At 35.2% G+C, this 23086-nt stretch overlaps 2 protein-coding genes across 39 annotated transcripts in view; one reads left to right on the forward strand and one right to left on the reverse strand.

Moving 5' to 3' along the window:
• The window catches only part of LOC112540356 (uncharacterized), a 154467-nt gene that overhangs the window by 16050 nt on the left and 115331 nt on the right, over positions 1-23086 (reverse strand). For 29 of the 37 annotated variants that reach the window (XR_015794127.1, XR_015794153.1, XR_015794148.1 and 26 more), the window contains one exon: positions 19856-20672. The exons of 2 other annotated variants lie outside the window; for them this stretch is intronic. The gene's annotated coding sequence lies outside the window, so the exon portion shown is untranslated. Of the gene's footprint in view, positions 1-12358; positions 12498-19855; positions 22592-23086 lie in introns of those variants that run through there. 6 more of the 37 variants (XR_015794147.1, XR_015794155.1, XR_015794146.1 and 3 more) reach the window with 3 other exon arrangements.
• MIB1 (MIB E3 ubiquitin protein ligase 1) overlaps positions 1-23086 on the forward strand; it is a 53722-nt gene that overhangs the window by 9454 nt on the left and 21182 nt on the right. For both annotated transcript variants that reach the window (XM_088131070.1, XM_007425668.4), the window contains exons 5-12: positions 1163-1229; positions 2112-2316; positions 5490-5673; positions 6362-6506; positions 9051-9184; positions 9901-10008; positions 12177-12374; positions 15204-15355. In XM_088131070.1, the coding sequence (XP_087987196.1) occupies positions 1163-1229; positions 2112-2316; positions 5490-5673; positions 6362-6506; positions 9051-9184; positions 9901-10008; positions 12177-12374; positions 15204-15355 (1193 nt within the window). The remainder of the gene's footprint in view (positions 1-1162; positions 1230-2111; positions 2317-5489; positions 5674-6361; positions 6507-9050; positions 9185-9900; positions 10009-12176; positions 12375-15203; positions 15356-23086) is intronic.

Genomic DNA, 23086 nt, shown 5'->3' on the forward strand with positions numbered 1-23086 from the left:
ATATCAGTTACTGGTCTTCCATTTTTAAGATTGTTGTATGATACATTTATATTATTCAGAGGATAAGATATTATTCTTTTCATCCTGCATCTGCCAGTCACTTTTTGGGGGCTTTTTTCTCCTGATAATAAAGAAACAGAGATCTTTGTAGTAGCACATGGTTGGTATATATACCACCTGTCCCTTTGTTTGTTCCCTGAGTTTCAGTTGATATGAATTAAAGCCCAGTTCTCCTCCTGTTTGCTTCATACTTTAGTGTATATGCCTTGAATGACCTTTGCCCAATGGGAATTGCTTCAGAGATAGAACCAGATGGCTGCTATTTGGATTAGGCATGGCAAGAACAACTATTAGGAAAGAGGAAAAGCATTAGAATTTGTTGCTAGGTATATTAATTGGAGGTACTCTTTCAAGAATTTGTCTATATATGTTTGTAAGGTTGCCTTATTTTTATGCATTTTATTTGACTTTGAAAACATACAAGTTCCCAAATGTTTGGGGAAATTGTTGTCTGTTTCAGCATCATCACTGGTTTTATAAGGGATGAATATGCATGAGTTGGACAAGGCCTTCTATTTGTTGAGAAGGAACCTGGTATGATTAAAATGAGAAAGAAATGAAAATATTGGTAATCATATCCCTATTAACCAGGAGTTTTAATGATCCTGAGTTATAATTGCAAAGCTTGAGTGTTAATTTGAAATTAGTGGTCCTTTTCCAAATAGTTTCTATAGATTTACTACAGAGTAAATGGCAGAGTTGCCTAATCTTTTTGTTTGTTTGTTTGCCATGAACTATAAAACAAATGGGGAAGAGGTAGCGCAGTTATGCTACAATTCCTTACATGTTTATACTGCTAAGAAGCCCCACTTAAAATAATCAAACTTACATCTACTACATGTACTAACTTTGCAGTGTCCTAATGGTAAAGTATGAATGCCCACTTAAAACCAGTGCCTATTTACCAGATAGTATCTATAGTTTAGAATACTCTTAACCTGTGTGGCAAAGTACCATAATCTAATATTTCCTTATGAATTACTGAAGAAAAGCTTTAAAGGTACCATTTATCAAGTGATAATAAATATTATCTCACAAAATTGTTATAATGCATATATTAGTTCTGTGTTAAGTTCTCTGTATGACTTTTTATTTCTTCTAGTCAGACCTTAAATGTGTCCAGGATTCAAAAGGAGGATCCTTCTATCGAGACCACTGTCCTGTGCTTGGTAAGTTAGAAGATACAGAATCTGAATTCTGATGTATAACTAGTGTATAAAACTAAAGGGACATGTGTGTATGCAATCTGGTAGGTGATTGATGACATTAATGAGAATGGTTGTAGGAAAAATGCCTGCTTATGGAAGGACCATAATACTTGGAGATAGATGCTACAAGTGAGTATTGTTTATTGGCATGCACAAATATAGTGATCGCTGGGCTCCTTGCCAAGGAATGCAGAAGAGCCCCAAGGTCCCAAGGTTATAGGTTATATACCCTCTGAAATGATATATAAGAATTAGAAAAGCAATGTCAATTATAACATGACCTTAACAGCCAGAATGTAGCATGTGATAAGAAAGTGGGGTGATCTTACTATGGGCTGAGCTGGAGCCTCTAAATTTTACTTCTTTAAGGAGGCTCCAAGCCTGCCCACTGATGCTAGCACCTTCTAACAAACAGTTTCCTTTATTGTGCCAGTATATTGATTCCCTTCACACCAAGGAAAGGAGAGGAACCTGATTTTTGTTATCTATGTCCTTCCCCCTCCAGGGTCATCAGGCAGGTTTAGTTTGTCTTCTTCCACTGTAGAATCAGAATCCTTTACAGCAATCATGTATGGAAGGATAGAATATTATTTGTCCCTCACAGAGCATTTTACTTAATATCTATCATATTTTTCTAGACTATAATTACATAACTTTGTTAAATGAAGTGATAATACTATTACCTGATTGCACTTGTAGTTATGTAATGCTGCTGTGTTTCCACATTAATAGGATTAGACTGCTAAAACAGCAACATATCCTTTAATATAATTATAAATTATGTATTTTTTATTTGTGAATGAAATTTCCAAAACATACATTCTCTTTAAATTCTAACTTTAGGTGAACAGAATGGCAACCGAAATCCTGGTGGTTTACAGATTGGTGATCTAGTGAACATTGATCTTGACTTAGAAATTGTTCAGTCATTACAACATGGTCATGGAGGATGGACTGATGGAATGTTTGAAACCTTAACAACTACTGGCACAGTTTGTGGTATAGATGAAGATCATGACATTGTTGTACAGTATCCAAGTGGGAATAGGTATATTAATTTAATTTTTATAAAGCAAATCTTTCTTACTATGCAAGTGTTCAATTAGTGATTTAAATTTACTGTTGAATCATACAAGATGTCCAAACAAGAATGGAAACATTAATCCATATTGGTAAAGTGACTTTCAGGTAAATGCCATGTGCAACAATAAAAGTGCTGACATTTTGTTAGCTTTGCTTCATATTCATTGTCCTGCATAGTGTTACCCAGAAATGATTCCAGCAATAAATAGCAGCTTGAAAATCTATAGTCCGTGAGTAATTGGCATTACTTTTGCTTTAGACATGTCAAAATACTATAACATATAAGATAAAGGACATATTAGTAATTTATTTCTTTTGATTTGTTTCTATAAACAAATTATATAATATAAAGTAAAACTTCAAATAGAATTCTCAGGACCTAATAGTTAATATAGCACAGAAATATCTTCTTACATTCTCCATTATTTCTGCATTCTGTGTCATTCACCCCATTTCTTTATTTCTTGCGACAGAATTATAAATATCAATACCATGTTCATTAATTTTGCTTTATATATGTTGCATAATACAATAAAGATTATTTCTTTTTTTGTAAAGTTTTATACATTTGCTGATTACTTTGACACAGTGCCTGTTTAAAACATTTAGTTTAGAACTTCTTTAACAGTATGACAAAGAAAGGTTGGTTTTAGTCAAGAGTACTACTTAAACCAACTGTTCCAATTAGAATAGTATTTTCATTCATTTCCAAACATTTTTATAAAGAAAACTACCCCCCCTCCAAATTGTATTTGTTTAAGACATATCTAGTGTACTTCTGTTTCCTGCTATAGTCTAAAAACTTCGATAGCTTCAGCCACAAAATTTGTGCAGTTCATTAACTAACAGGCATTAGGTACACAAAGACTTTTGCGGGAAACTGTTAGAAGCCCTGTTCTTAACTCTTTGTACAATTAATTCTCCTCTGTCTATGCATAAACAAGTCTTTGTTGGGATCACATTACATAAAATAAACAAGCATTTTTCTAGAACCTTAGACTTTTTGCCTAGAACACTTAAAAAACAGATTTATGACTACATTTTTAAAAATTAGCATATATGAGCAGTATTTTATTTCAAATATGAGACTAAATTAAAATACATATTGAATCAGATCAAAGGTTTATCCAACATCCTGTTTTCTATAGTGGCCAAATAGATGCCTATGGGTCATATTATGCCATTGAATTATATAGTTACTTTGTGTTTTTCTTAAAATCTTTCCCATTTAGCTTCAAGGGATGACGCTGGCTTCCACTATTATGAGAGAAAGCAATTTTTTTCTTTCTGCCTATTTTCTTTACAACATACTACAGTAACCTGCTTAATTTCCATGTTTCTGACCTTTCCTCAAAAGGAAGATGCTCCAGTGTCTTCATCATGGAGCTGGAAGGGGCCATTTAGGTCCCTGATTCCAACTTCCTGCTTCATGCAGAAATCCAAATTAATCTAATTCTACCAAATGGCTCTCTTGCTTCTGTTTGAACACATCCAGTGAAGAGAAGCCCACCATGCCTCTGGGCAATTGGTTTGTCAAACTTTCATTACTAGAAAATTTTGTTTTGGCTTTTTTCTTCCTGCACATTTTGCAGGATCATGATATTGTCAGTTATATATTTTTAAATCTTTTTCTTAATTATCGTTAGATGAGATGTGCAAAATATTTTCAATAGGACACTTTTCTGAGTTCAGACAATTGTTTCAGGTTTGAAACAATTTGTTTTGAGCTCACAGCAATTTTGCTAGAAATGGTCCAAGCTCAAACAGTGAGCTTCAAACAGCTCTGGTAAGGTCAAAACAGAGCTGTAACACTTCTTTAAAATTGGAACAGACTACTTTGAATTCAGAGAATACTTCTAATACTTAACATGGATTTATCTTTTTTCACAATTGCCACACACTGAGTCAGTGTTCTCTCAGCTGTGTTTTATGGCTTAAGATTCCTTTGCTAATCAGTCACTACAACCTAAGATGCTATTTTTTCTGTTCGTATATGCGGGTATAAAGTTATGATACTGTTTTCTCTCTAGCTTATATTGAAATATATTTGCTATTTTAATTTGCATTCTCCAAGTTTGACACACTCTTGGAGCTTTTTTGTTCAGGCCTTTGAGATAGGCTAGGTCTGGAAACAGACACCATAGTAATTTCAGAAATGCTACTTTATTGTTATAGGGTATAATAACAGAATCTTAAAAGCCTATCAAATATTCTTTCAGCCCTATTTTATACCCAACAAAATTGAGGCAGGATTATTTTGAGCTTCTTTCTCATGTTTTCCTATTTTCCAGGATTGAGTTGCTGTTTCTCCTCCCTTATTGGTTCATTCATTCTTTTACCAAGTCCATCTCTACATTCCTTTATACCTTTGCTGCTGCTGTGGCTGCTGCTTCTGCTTCTGCTTTTGCTGCTGCTGCTGCTGCTATTATTATTATTATTATTATTATTATTATTATTATTATCATCATCATCTTGGTATGTAGTATTGTCAGCAGACAGCTATTTCATTGATAGATATGCAAATTAATTTCAGTTCAAATACAAATTTTTAAAGCACCAGTTCTGTTTCCTAGATCCATCAGTTTGTTTATTTATTCCTACCCTGTGCTCTCTCTTCTGAAACAACTAACATCTTATGAAACAAGCTTTGCCTTTTGTCCATGACTATTAAGTTTGCTTTAGTAAAAGCTGTCAAAAGTTTTTTGAATGTTCAAATAAACTATATCTGTCAGCTCACCCTAACTGCATAGTTAGTAATGTTTTGAAAGATCTGTAGCGAGGTAAGAGAACTATGGTGATTCTTTGAGAACTATGGTGATTCTTCTTCAGTAAGATTTATTCTACTACATACTTGATATTTACCAGTTTATCAGCCAATTTACTCCGAATAAGCCTTAATGTAATTGGCTTGCAAATTACTGGATTGCCCTTAAATTACTTGATTAAAAAAAAAAAATTGAATCATTCTCATTTTAGCTAATAGTCTTCACCCTGAAAGCATTAATGCATTATTTCAGAATCAAGCATTTTTTGCAAATGTGGGGCAAAACTGAGCAACAGTGAACTATTCAGTTATATTTTCATAAAACTATAAAATCACTTGCCATAATAATATTTTAAGTTATTGTTACTTTTTAGATGGACCTTTAACCCTGCTGTTCTTACTAAAGCCAATGTTGTCCGAAGTGGAGATGCTGTACAAGGTGCTGAAGGTGGTACTTCACAATTTCAAGTGGGTGATCTTGTCCAAGTTTGTTATGACTTAGAAAGAATTAAGCTGCTTCAAAGAGGACATGGTGAATGGGCTGAAGCAATGCTTCCTGTAAGTTTATATAAATATCTTTGTTATTGTGTCATTTCAAATTAAAATGTGGATTAGTTTATTTCAGGGCTGAAGGGAAATGACAGTGAAATTTTAGAGAATTATGTAAATTTATATTCATTTGATATAAGTTTCTCTTTCTGGATAAATCCTATTCATTACTATATATAATCAACCCAAAGGGGAGGAAGTGACTTTCTGCTTGGATGGTTTACTCCAACAGTTACCATTATGACATAAGTAAGGGGCAGTAATGAACTTGGAATGAAGCTTGATGGAAAAGTTAAGTCCACCTAGTTTTTAGGGATATACATTATTGAATATGAATATTGAATACTTAATATAATTTAATGCGAATCACAACAGTCATCCTCCCAACCAGTCCACCTCTCTTTTTATCCTCTAGGTTTAGACATTTGTACAATAATCTTAGAAATAATTTTTTAGTTATCTTAAAAATGTAAAGATCAAAATGAGTGGAACTATTTAATTCTTGAATCTGTTGAAAAATATTAAGAATATTTTACTGAAATCATAATAGAAATAAACTTAATTTTTTATATAGCAGTGATTGATCTGCAGTAATTCATTGTTAAGTCAACATTCACAGAGCTTTATTGAAATATAGAATAAAGTATCCATATAATATGGTTGAATTTATAAATAATACTAGGTTTCCTCAATCTAGACTTTAGGTAAAGTTGGAAGGGTCCAGCAGATCTACTCAGATAGTGACTTAAAAGTAGAGGTTTGTGGAACTTCTTGGACGTATAATCCCGCTGCTGTGTCAAAAGTAGCATCCGCAGGCTCTGCTATAAGCAATGCATCTGGTGGTAAGTTAGAAGCTCATACGTTCTACTTGAATTGAAATTTTGAAGTCAGTTTTGTTGCTTAGTTTTGAAATTTTATTGCTCACTTTTAAGAACACTTTCATTCTTAATTTAGAATAGTTCTAAAATATACAGTGTTGCCTACTTTTGAATGTTTTGCTAGATACATGAATTGTGACGTTATTTATTTATTTAATCAATTTACATGACCTCCCAACTCACAAATTGCAACCTTGGTCAATTAACAGATAATTAAACATGGAACAAAATGAACCAATGAACATAAAAGCCACAGAAACACAACACAATACAGCACAGCTGGGGCCAATTGCAGCATGTTCTCATTCTAAAACCATTTACCAGAATGGCTCATCTCCTAAGCCCAGGGGAAGAAAACAGGCTGTTTAAGGCCTTACAAAAGGGTGATGCATACTTTCTGCTATTGGTTTACAAAATAAAATTAAATAAGTTTGTATTAAAATGTTTCCCCTTTCCTATTCCTGAGTGTATAGAAATCATGGACATAATATTTGATGACTGCATTCCATTTCCAAATTAGATAAACATTTGAAAACTGTATAATACTAAATATTAAAGTTGTTTAATTTGGATCATTTTCTAGAAATTATCCAAGCTATCACTATGTTGTAAGCAAATGACCAAGGCTGAAAATGGTATGAAAGCATTGCAGAAAGCCCTTTACAGTATTCATGGTATTAGAGTTTGGGTATAAAAAGATTATGTGGCAAAATTTAGTAGTTTATTCCTTGTTTGATAGGTTCTTCCAAAAGCTAAATATGGATGTTCCTAAATGATTCTGAAAACATGTCATCCATAGACATGCTTTTTCCAAATCTTTAGCATATATATTTCTTCTTGAAAAATCATAACTATTAATTCAATTAAATAGTATGGGGAAATTATTTTTAAATGCTTGTTTCAGTAAGCAGCAGAAAAACTTGAAAAATGTAATTGTGAACTGAGGAGGGAGAAAAGAAAAGCTGGATGAGACCCAAATAAGAGTCTTTAATTCATAATTATGAACAATTATGTACCTATATAGATTTGATAAATAAATGAAACATAGTCATAAACAGTCAACAGTACTTTTTCATATATTTAACAGTAACTTTTTCTTGCACAAACGAAGAATTCAGGATTGTTCATGGCTTGATTTTTTCCCCTCCCCTTTCTAAAAGAGGGCACTATGAACATCTTGTTTAAATCCTAAGTGATTGGATGAGGGTTGGATCAGGCTGAGAAGAGGGTGTCTTGTTTTATGAGAAATATCCATATAGTGTTTAATTCTGGTGGTGTCTCTCTCTTTCTTGCAATTCTGTACCTAAACTGCTGTGCCTCTGGTATCCTCTCAGTTATCTCCTTCCGTTCTTCTTATGTGCTAAACCATTCCTTTATTTTGTTCTGTATGCTCTTTCTGGAGAGAGTTTGGTTTGAGAAGGCTCTTCTCCACTCCTGTAGTCATTGTGCTCTTATATTTCTGTTTTCTGTTTCATGTCTGTAAGAAGGTTAAGATTCTTTCTTAATGCACTACAGGTAGTCTTTGTTTAGTGGCTGCCTCATTTAGCGACCATTCGTAGTTACAACAGTGATGAAAAAGTAACGTTGCAACCAATCCTCTCATTTACAACCTTTGCAGGTCTGTAAAAAAAGTTTGGTCTAGTGGTTGAGGCACCAGGCTAGAAAGCAGGAGACTGTGAGTTCTAGTCCTGCCTTAGGCATGAAAGCCAGCTGGGTGATTTTGGGCCAGTCACTCTCTCTCAGCCCAACTCACCTCACAGGATTGTTGTTGTGGGGAAAATAGGAGAGGGAGGGAATATTAAGTATGTTCACCACCTTGAGTTATTTATAAAAATAATAAAAGTGGGATAAAAAAATCTAAAAAAAAAAGGGAAAGCTGAAGCAAGGTTATAAGCACAGTGACAGTTTCACTTAGCGACCACTTCAGTTAACGACCAAGTTGCCAGTCCCAGTTGTGGTCACTTATCAAGGACTACCTGTATTCATACTCAGCATGCACTCTTCTCTTTTGTTGCCAACTCCTCTCCCTGTTCTTCTGGCCCCATCAATTTCTATTCAGCCACATTACTCCTAGTCTAGTTGTTCAAATGATGAAGTGTTTTAGCTTAATATTTCCTACCTTCTGTGGCCACTTTGTTCATTTTTATTCCTCACAGATTTATGTAACTTTACTTCCCCCACCCCCCTGGCAATATTATATGTTCCTTGGCCATGCCTCCTGTCTGAGACAGGAGTAATTTTTCTAATCTTCATAATCTGGCAGATGATAAATAACATTTAAGTTTGCTTTTGGTAGACTCATGGATATCTGCTTCACCATAATGTTTCCATTGTAGGAAATGCTTGCTGCTTTTGTGTATGCGATCACGATCTAGGCAAATAGCAAATAGTAAAGCAGTTTGGAATATTGTGATATTACTTAAGTAAAAAATACTTTGTTCAAATGTAACACTAAATTCAGATACTATACACATGGTAAAATTTAATTGCTTCATTTAATATTCACAGAGAGATTGTCCCAGTTGTTGAAGAAATTATTTGAAACTCAAGAATCTGGGGATCTTAATGAAGAACTGGTTAAAGCAGCTGCTAATGGAGATGTAGCCAAAGTGGAAGATTTGCTTAAGAGACCTGATGTAGATGTGAGCATTTAAATATGTAATTCCTAATATATAAAAGGAAGTAAGAGTTTCTGATCAATAATTAGAGGTTCTTGGAAAGACAACACTTTGAAGTCAAAACAAAGATAGACTTTTCTTTCAGAAATGCTGCTGCAAATAGGAAGTTAATTATAGTATGCTTGAAAGTAAGAGAACCTACCCACTTCAACATTTGGTTCATTGCTTTTTTTTAATGCACTGTTTTGCTTCAGATGCTTCCAAAGTTTGCCTCCTAAGATGTTTAAATTATAATATAGTCTGAATAATTATTATTTGGAGTGATATAAAGATAAGGTTTTGGGAAACAGGTAATTAATCCAATCTTATCAAATTGTCCTCACCTTGCCACCCAGATAATTTTTCCATTCATTTTTTTAAAACTAACATTGCAGTACTTAATTCATTAATTAATGTGTTTGTATTCTGCCTTTCTTTCATAGTTTATGGCAGCATGCATAAATCTAAAAACTTTTAATAGACATAAGATATAGTTCCTTATTTATTATACTTAGTAAATTAAAGATAGTGTGGAAAGACAATTGATCAGATCTCCAAAGACATTTTTAAAATGTAAAGTATGTTATATAACCTATTTTAACTTTTTTTTCTTCTTGACATTATAGTGCTATTAATGAGCATGGGTATATAATTAATGTTTAATTTTAAACTTCCTTGATATGATTAACATTATATTTCAGGTGAATGGACAGTGTGCAGGACACACAGCTATGCAAGCTGCAAGTCAGAATGGACATGTTGACATTCTGAAGTTGCTTCTGAAACAGAATGTGGATGTAGAAGCAGAGGTATCTTAAAATTTAAATGTTTAGCTTAGTACTAGTAGAATATATTTATCATATATTAGTTATATATATATATTAATTAATATTTTTAAACATAAAAATGCTTAATATTGGCATGGATTGTTGTTTGTAAGGATAACATTGATAATGTTTCTTTTATTGCTTTTATTGTAATTATTTAACCAGTTCATTGAACAGGTTCCATTCATTTGGTTTACCTTTGATAATAACCAATGGTCTTGTTGTGGGATTATTCAAATACAGTGGTACCTCGGGTTATGAATCCGTGACTCTGGTGGCAACCCGATTTGTTCACAACCCGAAGCAAATTTTCCCATAAGGTTCAATGTAATTACCGTTAATCCGTTCCGGCGTCCGCGGACCACGCGTCAAGGGCGGAAAAATGGCCGCGGACCACGTGGCAGGGCGGAAAAATGGCCGCGGACCGTGCGGCAGGGGAGAAAAACGGTCGCGGACCACGTGGCACGGGCGGAAAAACGGCCGCGGACCGCGCAGCAGGGCGGAAAAATGGCTGCGGACCGCATGGCAGGGTGGAAAAACGGCCGTGGACCACGTGGCATGGGCGGAAAAATGGCCGCGGACCACGTGGCACAGGCGGAAAAATGGCCACAGATCCGGTTCGTACCCCGAGGTGGAGTTCGCAAACCGAGGTAAATTTTTGCGGCCGGAGCTGGTTGCAACCCAAAACGTTCGTAAGCAGAGGCATTCGTAACCCAAGGTACCACTATATTTCATACTTTTAAGAAGAAAATAATTCCCTCATATAAAATAAAGTCAGGACAATAAAATGCAGGTATACTCACTCAACTAGTTAACCAGTTAACAATGGTGATATATTTTACCGAATCAGGATCAATAGATATTTACATATAAAGGAGAAGAAAGTTGTGATTTTGCAGATTATGCTACTGCAGCACCATGGTTCTTTGCATTACAGCTAGTCCTCGACTTATGGCCACAATTGGGACTGGAAGTTCCATTGCTAAGCAATGCGGCCATAAAGGAAGAGTTACATGTCTGCATCACTTAGCAACTGCAATCCCGGCAGTCCTGGTTGGGGTTGTTAACTGAGAATCGTGGGTCGTTAAGTGAGTGCCCACCCTGATCCAAGCCATTCCGGGCTTGATTCCCCTCAGCCTGAGCCTCCGTAAGGTAAGGGACTCCCTCCAACTCCCCTCACCTGCCTATCTCCCCCCCATCTCTGCCTTTCTGGCTGCCCTTCACCCTGCAGAACCGCACAGCTTCGGGGCTGCTTGCCACGCCCCAGGAAGCTGCAGCCACTCCAGCCCAGTCCCAGCTGCAGTTGCTCTCTTCACCGTGCACTTGGAGATCCCTGCCTCCCTGCACTCCACCGCCCCACTGCCATCTTCTTGCTCCAAAAAGCCTTTTTGCAAAAAGCCCCTTTGCAAAAAGCTCCTGGAGCACGGTGCATCAAAACACCCCTTTGCAAAAAGCTCCTGGAGTGCAGCATGCCAAAATGCCCTTTTGCAAAAAGTTCCTGGGCAGGCTGGGCTGGGTTTTGCTTTGCACTGCAAAAAAAAAAAAAAAAAAAAGCCAAAAGCCCAGCCCAGACCTGCCCAGGAGTTTTTTACAAAGGAGCTTTTTGAAAAGGGCTTTTTGGAGCAAGAAGATGGTGAAGGTTGGCTGGGGCAGTGGAGTGCAGGGAGGCAGGGGGCCAAGAGGGCATAGATGGGGGGAGATAGGCAGGTGTTGAAATACTTCTGCGGTTGTAAGTGTGGGTAGGCTGTCAAGCACCTGAATTCTGATCACGTGACTGCAGGGATGCTGCAATGGCCATAACTTCAGGCACCGTTCATAAGTCAGTTTTTTCAGTGCATTCGTAACTTTGAATGGTCGTTGAACGAATGGTTGTAAGTTGAGGACTATCTGTAGTACAACAGTTTATAAGTGATATTCCACTCTTGTAAACATCTGACTGTGACCTGTAACAAATATTTAACAGCAAAAAAAAAAAGTAGCTATTTTACATGTGAATTCTATTTATGTCTCAATGTGAACTATACACACACATCATCTACTAATGATACTTGATGTCATTGCATCCTTTTATTAATTATATACAACAATTTAAAAGTCTCCCACTAAATTGTAGAACAAAAATGTTATTCAGCTGAATATTAATTATTTAGGACAAAGATGGAGACAGGGCTGTTCATCATGCAGCCTTTGGTGATGAAGGAGCTGTGATAGAAGTTTTACATAGAGGCAGTGCAGATCTCAATGCTCGCAATAAACGTAGACAGACGCCACTTCATATTGCTGTGAATAAAGGTCATCTCCAAGTTGTGAAGACATTACTGGACTTTGGTTGCCATCCTAGTCTCCAGGTAATTTAACTTGCTGTTTACTTTCTTTCTTTCTTTCTTTCTTTCTTTCTTTCTTTCTTTCTTTCTTTCTTTCTTTCTTTCTTTCTTTCTTTCTTTCTTTCTTTCTTTCTTTCTTTCTTTCTCCTATGAACACAATTTGAGCATTTTTTTCATATGTTCATAACTTTGAAATATGGGTTAGCCTCCAAGTTACAATTTGGAGTGCAATGTCAGAACAGGGTAGTGTTCAGCTTTCCCTCACTCCTATCAGGATGTATAGAAGCACTGAATACACTGAAGGTGATGATGGACTGGATGTGATGTGGATGAACAAACTAAGAGCAATGGTTTTGGTTGCTATAAAGTCTGAGGAATAAGTATCTTCTAGATGGAAAAGCACTCCATTGGAAAGTTCAGGTTTGCAGTATGGAAATACTAGCTATGCTTCATATGGCCAAGAATGCTTTTATGGACCTTTAGTTTTGTGATAGTGTTGGCCTGTTACTGTTATACCTGCCTTTGCTAACATCCAACATGGTGATGACCATCATTATAGATGTTTGTCAAAAGGGACTGGAGAAATTCATCAAAGATCAGGCTGTCAATAGTGACCTGTATGATGGCTGCTCATTACCTCCAGAATTATGCAGCATACCTCAAATACCAGTTGCCAGGGATTAACAGCTATTGTCCATGTCTCTGAATTTTCTGAATGCATCTGATAAGTCACTATGTGACACAGAATGCTGAACTAGATGTGCTGTTAGCCAAATTCAGCAAACCTCTTACTTCATTCTTATATCAGGTAATTTATTTTTAAATGAATCTTTTTGGGTTTTCTTTTGGGTAGATAGGGGGAAACTGTGTTTTAGTATTTTTAGTTAGTTAAAAATGTGTATTTTTATATCATCAATCATCAAGTTTATTACAGCCCTAAGGCCAGATACAGTCAAAATAATAATAGCAGCATTATCTATCTATCTATCTATCTATCTATCTATCTATCTATCTATCTATCTATCTATCTATCTATCTATCAAAACAGTAAATATAATAGGGTCTAAAATAATTAAGAATAAAAATACCAAAATAAATAAAAATAAAATACTATAATAAAAAAATCCAAACTTAAGTAATGGTGTAGCATATTGTAACTTGGGCAGATATTTTTGAGTCCTTATCTGAAAGAGGTAACCTTAAATAGAAATCACATTTCCTACTTGGAAATTTCTCCAAGATCAGATATATAAGATCAGTCTGTCTAGAGTCCTTATATAGGGAGCAGTACAGTAGCATATGACTTAGAGTTTCCATTGAGCCATCACCAGTTGGATACAACTGAAGGTGCATAAGAGTGCCCTTAAAACATCCAAAAAGGACTGCTGAAGGCAAAGCATCCAGCTAGCTAAGGTGAAAGCCTTACAAAATTTCAAAATTGTAATGGATGATAAATAGGAGGCTGGAATGAACACCTTTGAGAGAAAATGAGAAATATTGGGGTGTAGCACCTTATTTAGATTTGTTTGGAGATCTATATCCCAAATTCACTGTTTAAGGGTGGTTCTAGCATTATCAAAACCTAATGAGCACAGACTTTCCATAGAGAAGCTCAACAATTGAATTTTATCTAAGGCTTTTTTAAGCCATGATGATTTAAAGCAATCTCTGAATCCTAATGGGGCTAAACCTATAGAAAGTAGAATTAATTTTAACCAGAATGTAAGAAGAGGAAACCATGCCCTAGCATCCAACTAAACGATACCTGTTTCTACACATAGGATGGCATTTTTGGCACTTTTTGGAACCATCAATATGGCTCAAATAAACTTATTCTGAATGGTTTCAATAATAGTAAGTTTTGCAAAGGAGCAAATTTGAGAGCCATAGAGAAGCTGAGGGACTACCTTGACTTGAAAGACTTTGCAAGGTGCAGGGATATAATGGGCTCCTTTTGAATGGTAAAATTATACAATAGCTGAAGAGGTACACTGTCCAACACTTGCCTGGTAGAAAAAATGAGTATTCCAGGATAAGGAAGCATGGAACTGTACCCTGAGGCATTTATAGGTGCGTACCTGTTCAATTTGAATCCCAATTATTTGCCATTGGTGAATTATATGACAGCGTTGGGCAAAAACTAGGACCACTGTTCTATTTTTATAGACATTTATTGTGTTGTATATTAATTTGATTTTTTAAATTGTTTTTGTTGGCTTACTAAAGTGGCAATTCTTTCTAAAAAGTAGCATCAAACGAACCGTCTCTGAAATTGCTTTCAAGACATTCTCTGTTTTCTGAAAGGTATATAATTCTTACTGCATTGATAGAACATACCCAGGAATACTTTCTGTAGTTCTGTCTTTGATAGTTTCTGGGCTTGAGGCTGCCTCTACAGTTTATGGCCTGAAACAGTAGCCTTCCCCCCTTCTGTTGGGATTGTTTGCCAAAAGTGTTCATCAGTAACCCATATCAACACTAGCTTGTATAGTCAGTGATAAAAGATATATTAAATCAGTTGTGTTTTAAGTTATTAAGTTATTAATGAGTCAGCTTAAAATATTTTAGGGCAATTCTTTTCCTGCATCTCTAATTTAATGTCTCTGTGATTTGAGGGAAGCGTCATTGCACTGATGCCTTTCATGCTATAAGACATCTTAGCATTTACAAAGAGGATGTTGTTATTTTGTTGTGCTAATTTAAGATTAATTCAATTAAAAATTCAAAATAATGCAGATTTATTCAGCTTAAAACCAACGTAATTTTTTCATAACTAGCTATTTTTTTCTCGAAGATGGATAGGTGGTGGGGAGAGAAAGAAATTGATATAAATTGACTAATATTTATTTTTAGGATTCTGAGGGTGATACACCTCTTCATGACGCAATAAGTAAGAAGCGTGATGATATTTTGGCAGTCCTCCTGGAAGCCGGAGCAGATGTTACTATTACAAATAACAATGGATTTAATGCTCTTCATCATGCTGCACTAAGGGGAAATCCAAGGTATTGTAAAAGTTTATTGCTTTCTAATGTTTGATAAGCAAAATGTTATAGGAAAAAATGTTAACATCAATTCAAAAGAGTTTTGAACATTAATTTTTCTATTGCTCAGTAGTTGAAATATAAAAAGTGTATAATTGAGCACTGCAGAACTGATATAGTGAGTGTTTGAACAAATGCAGGTTATATTAAATTGTTCCATATAGTGGAGTCCTTGAGGTTCTCTGAGCTTGGTATCTCAGAGAACCCCAAGGACTCCACAGTTCAACCCTAAGCTACACATATTTGCTTCTGTTGTTCCATATAGTTAATTGTTTTGTGTGTAATCAGAGGCAATCTAGAATTACATTTACTTGCATTTTGCAAAGATTAAAACTAGATAAAAATGTGCATATATAAGCTTAATGTGAAATGGCATGTATGAAATTAGGTACATGCCCAAGTTCTACCCCATCACCTTTCTTATTAACAGACTAAGAAGTGAGGAATTTGAGATAGGCTGTTTAAATTGTGCAGAGGAGTAGGATAAAAGCTTGTGGAATAACAGTGCTGATATTATAATTAATATACATTATAATTAATGTATCAAAGCCATGCCCCCAGCCTCACAGAGCTAGATATAAATTTATAATATCAGGTAATGAACTGGAGCTGCTTAAAAACATATGCTGTCGCTCAGGTGTCAGTAAAATCTAACAATGATCTAAATGGTTTATTCATTCGGTCACTATTAATTGTTTGACATGAGCAAAATGCTACTTCTTTCCTCTGGACTATGCTGATCCATTTGTGCTGGAGGTGATCTAATAGTTTTTGAGAAGTAAGCCTTCCAGAATAGGAAGAGGGTTGTGGTGTTCTCAAAATGGCCGGTCCTGAAACAGCCATATCTGGAGCACCTCAAAACATTCTCTGTTTCAGAAGATTTACTTCTGGAAAATTGTTGGACCACCTTCAGAATTGGTCCAGAGGAAGAACAAAATGTGTTCCAGAATTATCCAAAAAAAAGTTTCATGCATTCATAATCATTGTATATTATTATTACATAGCCAGGTTACATGTCTACTTTCAGTATTAATGCCCTAGGGTATTTTCCCTGCATCTTTAATAAGACACAAGTCTTATTAGGATCTTTCTCTAGGTCTAAAATTTCTGCTTGCTTGTTTATTTATTTTACAGCATTTTTATACTATCCATTCAGAAGGGGTTGTATAGGCTCAGTCTTCTGCTATGAAGAGATGAAAGCTGGATTCATATTTTGTAAGGCTGTGTTTTAACTATGGTTTGTTGAATAAGCCACACTATGGGCTCACACAAGGTGTTAACAAATAAACACAGTTTACAAATCAAAGTAGGTGGATTCTCAATTATGCAAAGTCCAAACCAACCAAACCAATGTAGATCAGTATAAAGTTTTCTTTCTCTCTTGAGATGTTAAAACTCAGAATCACCCATTGAAACTAATTATGGAGGATGTTTGATCCCAATAAAACAAAATACTACTTTCAGCACATCCACAGGATCTCTTTTTGTCAGAATAATTGTAGTGTTATGCTGCAAGCTCTGCCTCTTTGGGTATGTGACCAGTATTACAATATATGAAGAAAGGGGGTGGGACTTTCATCAGTCTGAACTTCCCTTGTCCCCCCTGTGGACAATACTGACTGTTTTACAGAATGAATAATTATCAGAGCTGTGAAAAGCCTTTTAAAGAGGTGCTTCGTAACACGTGGACATATTTACAAAGTACCTCTTTTCAAATTGCTAAAGCAATGCTTGCAAGGCTTGTGCAGCTGCTCTTGACTATTTCCATATGTTTGGTCATACATAACCACTTTGCTTTGCTTTTGTCTCTTTCAAAGCAGCTGCATGAGCCTTGCAAACCTTGTGGCTTCTTTAATGATTTGTGAATAAGTGCTTCATATGTGCTTATGTGTATTATGCAGCCTTTCTTTCAAAGACTTTGCAAAGCCTTATTGTTAAGCTGTGGAATTTGCTGCCATCAGACCTGACGGCTGATTTAGATTTAAAAATGGTAAGACAGATTCATCGAAGACCATTCCATCACTGGCTACTATTCTTGCTGGCTGTTTGCTTCTTCTGGGATTTCAGATAAAGTAAAGATGTCTTTGAATTGAGCTTGACTCCTGATGAATTCATATAGTTTTCTTGGTAAGAGCAGCAACAAAAACAACAAAGCAAAAGTAGATTGCGAATGTCTTCCTCTGAGGTGTTTTTGATTTTCCAGTATAGCTTACAGCCCTGGTATTTTCTGCAGGTCTTCTGAGCCTTGATACGACTACTAGCTGAAACAGAATCATAGGCCGATATATAAAATATCATCTGCTAGGAAGCAACAACAGTAGAGGACTATCACTCTCCTTTCCATGTTTACAAACTTTTCTAATGCATCTGGTTGGTCACTGTACACGGTGGAACAAAGAGTGCTGGACTAGACAGGCCACTGGCCCAATTCAGTGGGGCTCTTCTTATGTCTGTGAGGCACATTATAGCATAATGGATTGTGTGATCTCAGCCAGGGGCTATATTTAGACCTGACTACTTTTAAAGAAACTTAATTATGATTTTATGTGGTGTTTGAATTGTTACACCATTTTTTACATTCAGCCAGCTTATGATAAGCAAATATTTGTAATTAGGCTTACAACCTATAATTTATGTCTTGACTGCTGGGATATTGGGGTAGCTAAAATTGCTCCTGCCCAAAAGGGAATTGAATTTAATATATGAAGAGGGCTATTGGCAGAAAATGTTTGAAAATACACTAATTATTTATTCATTTAGAAACTCTATACATGCTTCTTTCCCAATTGAGTAATGTATACTGTAAGTTAGTACAGTACCTGAATTAAGATGATAGCAATGTACTGGTATTCAGATCCAAAGTGAGAAACGTATATAGGATTTGGCATGGACATGCCTGTTGTATCTGTCAGTAGCATATTTTCTGGCATGCTTTGAGACCAGGAAAAGACCCAGCTTTTAAAGTGCCACTGAAAGATTCAGTGAGGATGATCAAGCCAAATCTGAAGCAACTTTTCTACTTTGAATCTGAATACTGTGCACTTGTAGAAGAGCATATGCCTGTTCACAGAATGGCATTATTTTTTGTAGGTTAGTGTGACCTTAAATAATTTGTTACAAACCATAGTTAACAATATGTGGTTTGCAATGTCTGAAAGTGCTGTGCATTGGAGTTTGGATGACATGCTTAATTTTTGGCAAACCATGGGCAGATGCTTTGGCTAGTATATTTGCTACATAACCATTCTGTGGTTAAGTGTAATGTGAATGCTGTTAGCGATGTAACGCTAGTAGCCATGAAGCCTGAGGGTCTGTATTTGGATGAAAAAAATGTCTACCATGGACATCTAAATTATGAAAGGATATAGTAGAATTGATAGCATCTGTAACTATTTGGTAGCAAGTCATTTTGGATTGGAGTTGGCATATTCAAACTGACCTTGAGAACTTGGGTTGAACACTATAAAGTAATAGATGAGTAAATACATTACCCAACAGTAATTCACTGAAGTCTTGTAATTTAATGTTATTTTTATTCAGACTATATCTTAATTTACATTTTAGGACAGATAGTGATTAAAATAGCTCAAAACCTTAATTTAATGGAAAAAGAATAGATACAGTATTAAAGCAGAAATCTATACATTTTAGTGTAACTTAATAGCCACCCTATTTGTAGTTGCTACTAATTTAATCCTTTATTGGATTTTGTTGTATATGCAGAAAGTGAAGAATCATCTTTAACTGTATCCTGAGCTTCTGTAGAAGATATAAACAATGTCTCTGTGAGATGGCCATCTGTGTGCCATAATGGTTATGATCAAAAGTCTATCCAAGTTGCAGTTCTTATTTCCGAAAATGCAAAGTTAAAGCATAAATATCATTCTCTTGCCTGATTTCATTCTGTATCTGTTATTTAGAGACAGACTGCATTTCAACCTGAAGATTCCCTTAAACTACTATAGCTAATAGCCAGTGATAAATTTGTCCCTTTTTAAAACTCTTTCAGTTATTGATCACTACCTCATGTTTTTGCTTTCTTAAATTAATAAAGTATGCTGGCTATTTCATCAGAGTGAGATGGTACTAGACTTCATGCCAGGCACAGCAATAAATATTGACTCTACAAACACTTAACCCCATAAGCTCACAAATACATAATTGCAAGATAAACTCCTTTATTGCAGACAAGATAAAAGCCATGTGTATGGAGAAAATCTGTATACTGCAGAACTTAGATCTTTATCTCTCTCTCTCTTCCTGCTCCATGGTTTAAATTCTAGGCTTTTTCCCTTCTGCCTTTTTGAATCTACAGAAATTTGACCATTTTCTTCCTGTACTTGAGATTGTGAAACATGGTTTATATAATGGTTTTGTCTAACCTGAGAATTGCCGGATCTTGTTACAGCTTCCCCCTGGGCATGGGAATGAATTTCTAGGAATGCAAACATATACTCATGAGCTTAGCACTGGAAGATTCAAGAACAAGGCTCAAATACATAAATTGCTTTTATTGCAAAAGAAGCTGCTATAATGACAAAAATCAACTACTGCAATTTTTATTAATCCAATTGTGTTAATATGTCAGGTTCAGGGTTAAAGCTCTGTGTCTCTTTCTCTATCCTTATGTGGTAACAGACTTTTTCCTGCCCATTTCTGAGAGTACCTGCACAGTGTTTTGATACAATCTTATTTGGTCTTAGGCTGTACTTCTGCCCTTGGCACCTTTAGCCATTATAGATGATCACCATGGGTAGTGAATACTGGAGTGAGTGTAGACCACCAACAGCAGCCCCTATAGGTGCTCCTTCTGTGCTCTCAGGTTATTCCCTCTGTTGATAGATAACAAAACTGTTCATGCTGTAACAACTGTCTAATTAGTTTCAAAATTCTTTAAGTTCAGATGAAGGATGCTGATCCATCACCAGTGCTGAAATTAGATTAGGTTCTGGTCCAGTCACTTCAGAACATAGGAGAGAAGGAGGCTTCATACAGTAAAATTCCTACATGCACAATTTCTAATATATACCTTTCCATTTGGAAACATAGTGTCTAACAACCCAGTTAGGTGGCAGTCCCCAGCTGACTTGTCTGGTTTCAAAATTGAAGCAAGGTCAAATCAGGTTAATATTTGGATGGATGATGGCCAGGAAATATCTGGGCTGTAGGCTACAGTGGGAAGTTGAAAAAGCATACAGGAAGAAAGCAGTGGCAAACCACTTCCATATTGTTGCCAAGAAAACAATGTATCCATAAAATCCTCAGGAATCAAACTTGACTTGAAAGAAAAAAAGAAAAAGAAAAGTTACTGTCAACCTTCCCATAATAGGTATTGATGGTCAGTTTTGTACAGGTTGCCTGTAATTTTGAAGTTGTCAGTTTTAAGAAGCTCTTTTCCTTTTATTTTTATATTCCTGTTATTAAAATAACCTGTTGATAAACCACTTGTCCTGTAGTGATCAATACATAGCTACAGCTGGTTGAAGGGGACCAAATCCATTAAACATGTGATTTGATTCCATTTTACCAGCTTAAGCAAAGCATTGAAAACCTGGTTCTGCCATCAAGCCTGGGGCCCTGATAGTATGGGTGAGCCCATTTCTTGGTCATGGTTATAGTGAAGGTGTGATGTCATGAGTGTTCTCAGCTGCTATTTTATGTTATTCATGTTGTTTCTAATTGTGGTTGTTTTTCTTTTTTACTCTAGTTTTATCCTGTTTAATTGTTAGCTGCCCAGAATCAAGAATATGAGAAGGGCAGCCATATACATTTATTAAATAAATAAATGGAAGTTTAGGAAGCATATAGCTGTATTATATAAATATCAGATACGGGGAAACATATACTTTCCTATTTTTAACTGTTGTTTACAATGATTCATTTTTCACATTATTAAAGATAGAAAAAATTAAACTTGAAAAGCTAAGCCATAGAGGAAAACTGTGATGGCTTGCAATAATTTTTTTATATTTTCCTTTTATATCTTTCTGTAGTAACTTTAATGATGGTAAAACTCAGGGCAGAGCCTTAGAAAATTGGAAATTGAGCCAATTTCCTTGGGATTGTAGAGCTATTACAATACCAGTAATGTGTTTTTCTTGATTATCTTGATAATATAATAAAAAGTATCGTTATTTACTTGGGTTTCTTGGGTGGGAATGTGAAATATAACGTATATTTATTGGGGTTTACTGTAAAGAACTAGTTAAGGAGCAATGTTTCTGTCACATGGCTTTATAATTTTGCTCAAGTATAACCCTGGTTAATATTTCCAAGATGAGTTTTATTTTGAAATGCTTTTTCTGTTACCATGCTTGTTCTATGCATATTCTATCTATATCTGTATTTTTGGGTTATAGTTATCATTACCTCAGCATATAATTAAATATTCATATGCGTTTAGTTAATAAGATGACATTCATTTTTTTAATGTAGATCAGCATTTTATTTGAAGGCCTGTGAACAGTGGGCCATGCTAGATTGGGGTAATATTAATTTGGTCTGTATCTGATAAAAGTAATAATGCATAAGTTATATGATATATTTTGTTGCAAAGACATATTTCTCTAAATACATAGGTATTTATACTTTGGGTTTAATAGAAATGTATCATGTATGGAACCTGAGCAAGTAAGGTAGATTTAAAACTGTATCTACTTTTGTCAGTAATATGGAACTGCACTGATCCAGCTGCTCAAGTATTCTTTCGGATGGCAACAGTTTTCATGTACTGGCCATATCAGGGCAAAAAGTGACCATGGAAAAAAGTATAGTAGCATTTGATAATGTCAGCATCTGTTATCCTTGTCAGTCAAATGGTTGAAATGTCTGAGTTACAACTGTGTCAGCAGATGTCCAGAGTTCAGTTTGTACTTAGTTAGAATTCAGCAGCTGACATAAGTAAGGGAGGTGACATTTTAGCATGACTGACAATGTTCAAAGTATTAAGATGTGTTTTTTTTAAACTACATACATAATTTTATCTAAGGCTTGCTTTAGTGCTAGTGTATAATAATGTTTTAGGCAAAGTGTGTGATTCACTTTAAACCATACTCAGTTTTTAAAATGTGACCCTTCAGAAGTTAATTTTTAATTTATTGCTCAGATGACTTATTATTAGAAATAGGCAGTGCTTCATAGAATTCAGCCAGGTTTGCCAACTTTGTTGCTAGTGAAGGGTGTTCTCTGATCATCAATCTGTTGATTATAGAATAAAATGTGTGTTAATGACAATACCAATATTTATTTCTGCTTTGCACGTTTACTCTATGAACTATAATTAATTGTTTAGTGAAGGTACAGAACAATTTATTTAGTTTTTTCTATGTTTAAATAACAAATGTATTCTTAAATTCTTAAGAACTAATGGTATATTTTTTCTGGAGAAAAATGCTATATATGAATAAACTGAATAAGATCTTAAGAGATGGCTGTTAGAAATTAAATTTAAAATATGATGCCTGAGAATCTAGGTGCCATGTACTATATACTATAGTTTAATCTCACTTAGTCTACTTTGAATTTTCAGTTAGAAAACTATCATATATTTTAAATGCTAACTTCCTCTATACAACCAGAAGAATTTCCACGTTAACTAATCATGATGGATTAAAATCAAACTCTTTTAAATAATGAGATATTTTAAAAATGGTATTTACCTAAACAAAAAAAATACTGATTTTCTCCTAAAGA

This window comes from Python bivittatus, unplaced genomic scaffold, assembly GCF_059951505.1.
Source record: "Python bivittatus isolate LINGU-HERP-01145 unplaced genomic scaffold, Pbiv_v1 ctg000840_np1212, whole genome shotgun sequence".
Taxonomy (NCBI): Eukaryota; Metazoa; Chordata; class Lepidosauria; order Squamata; family Pythonidae; genus Python; species Python bivittatus.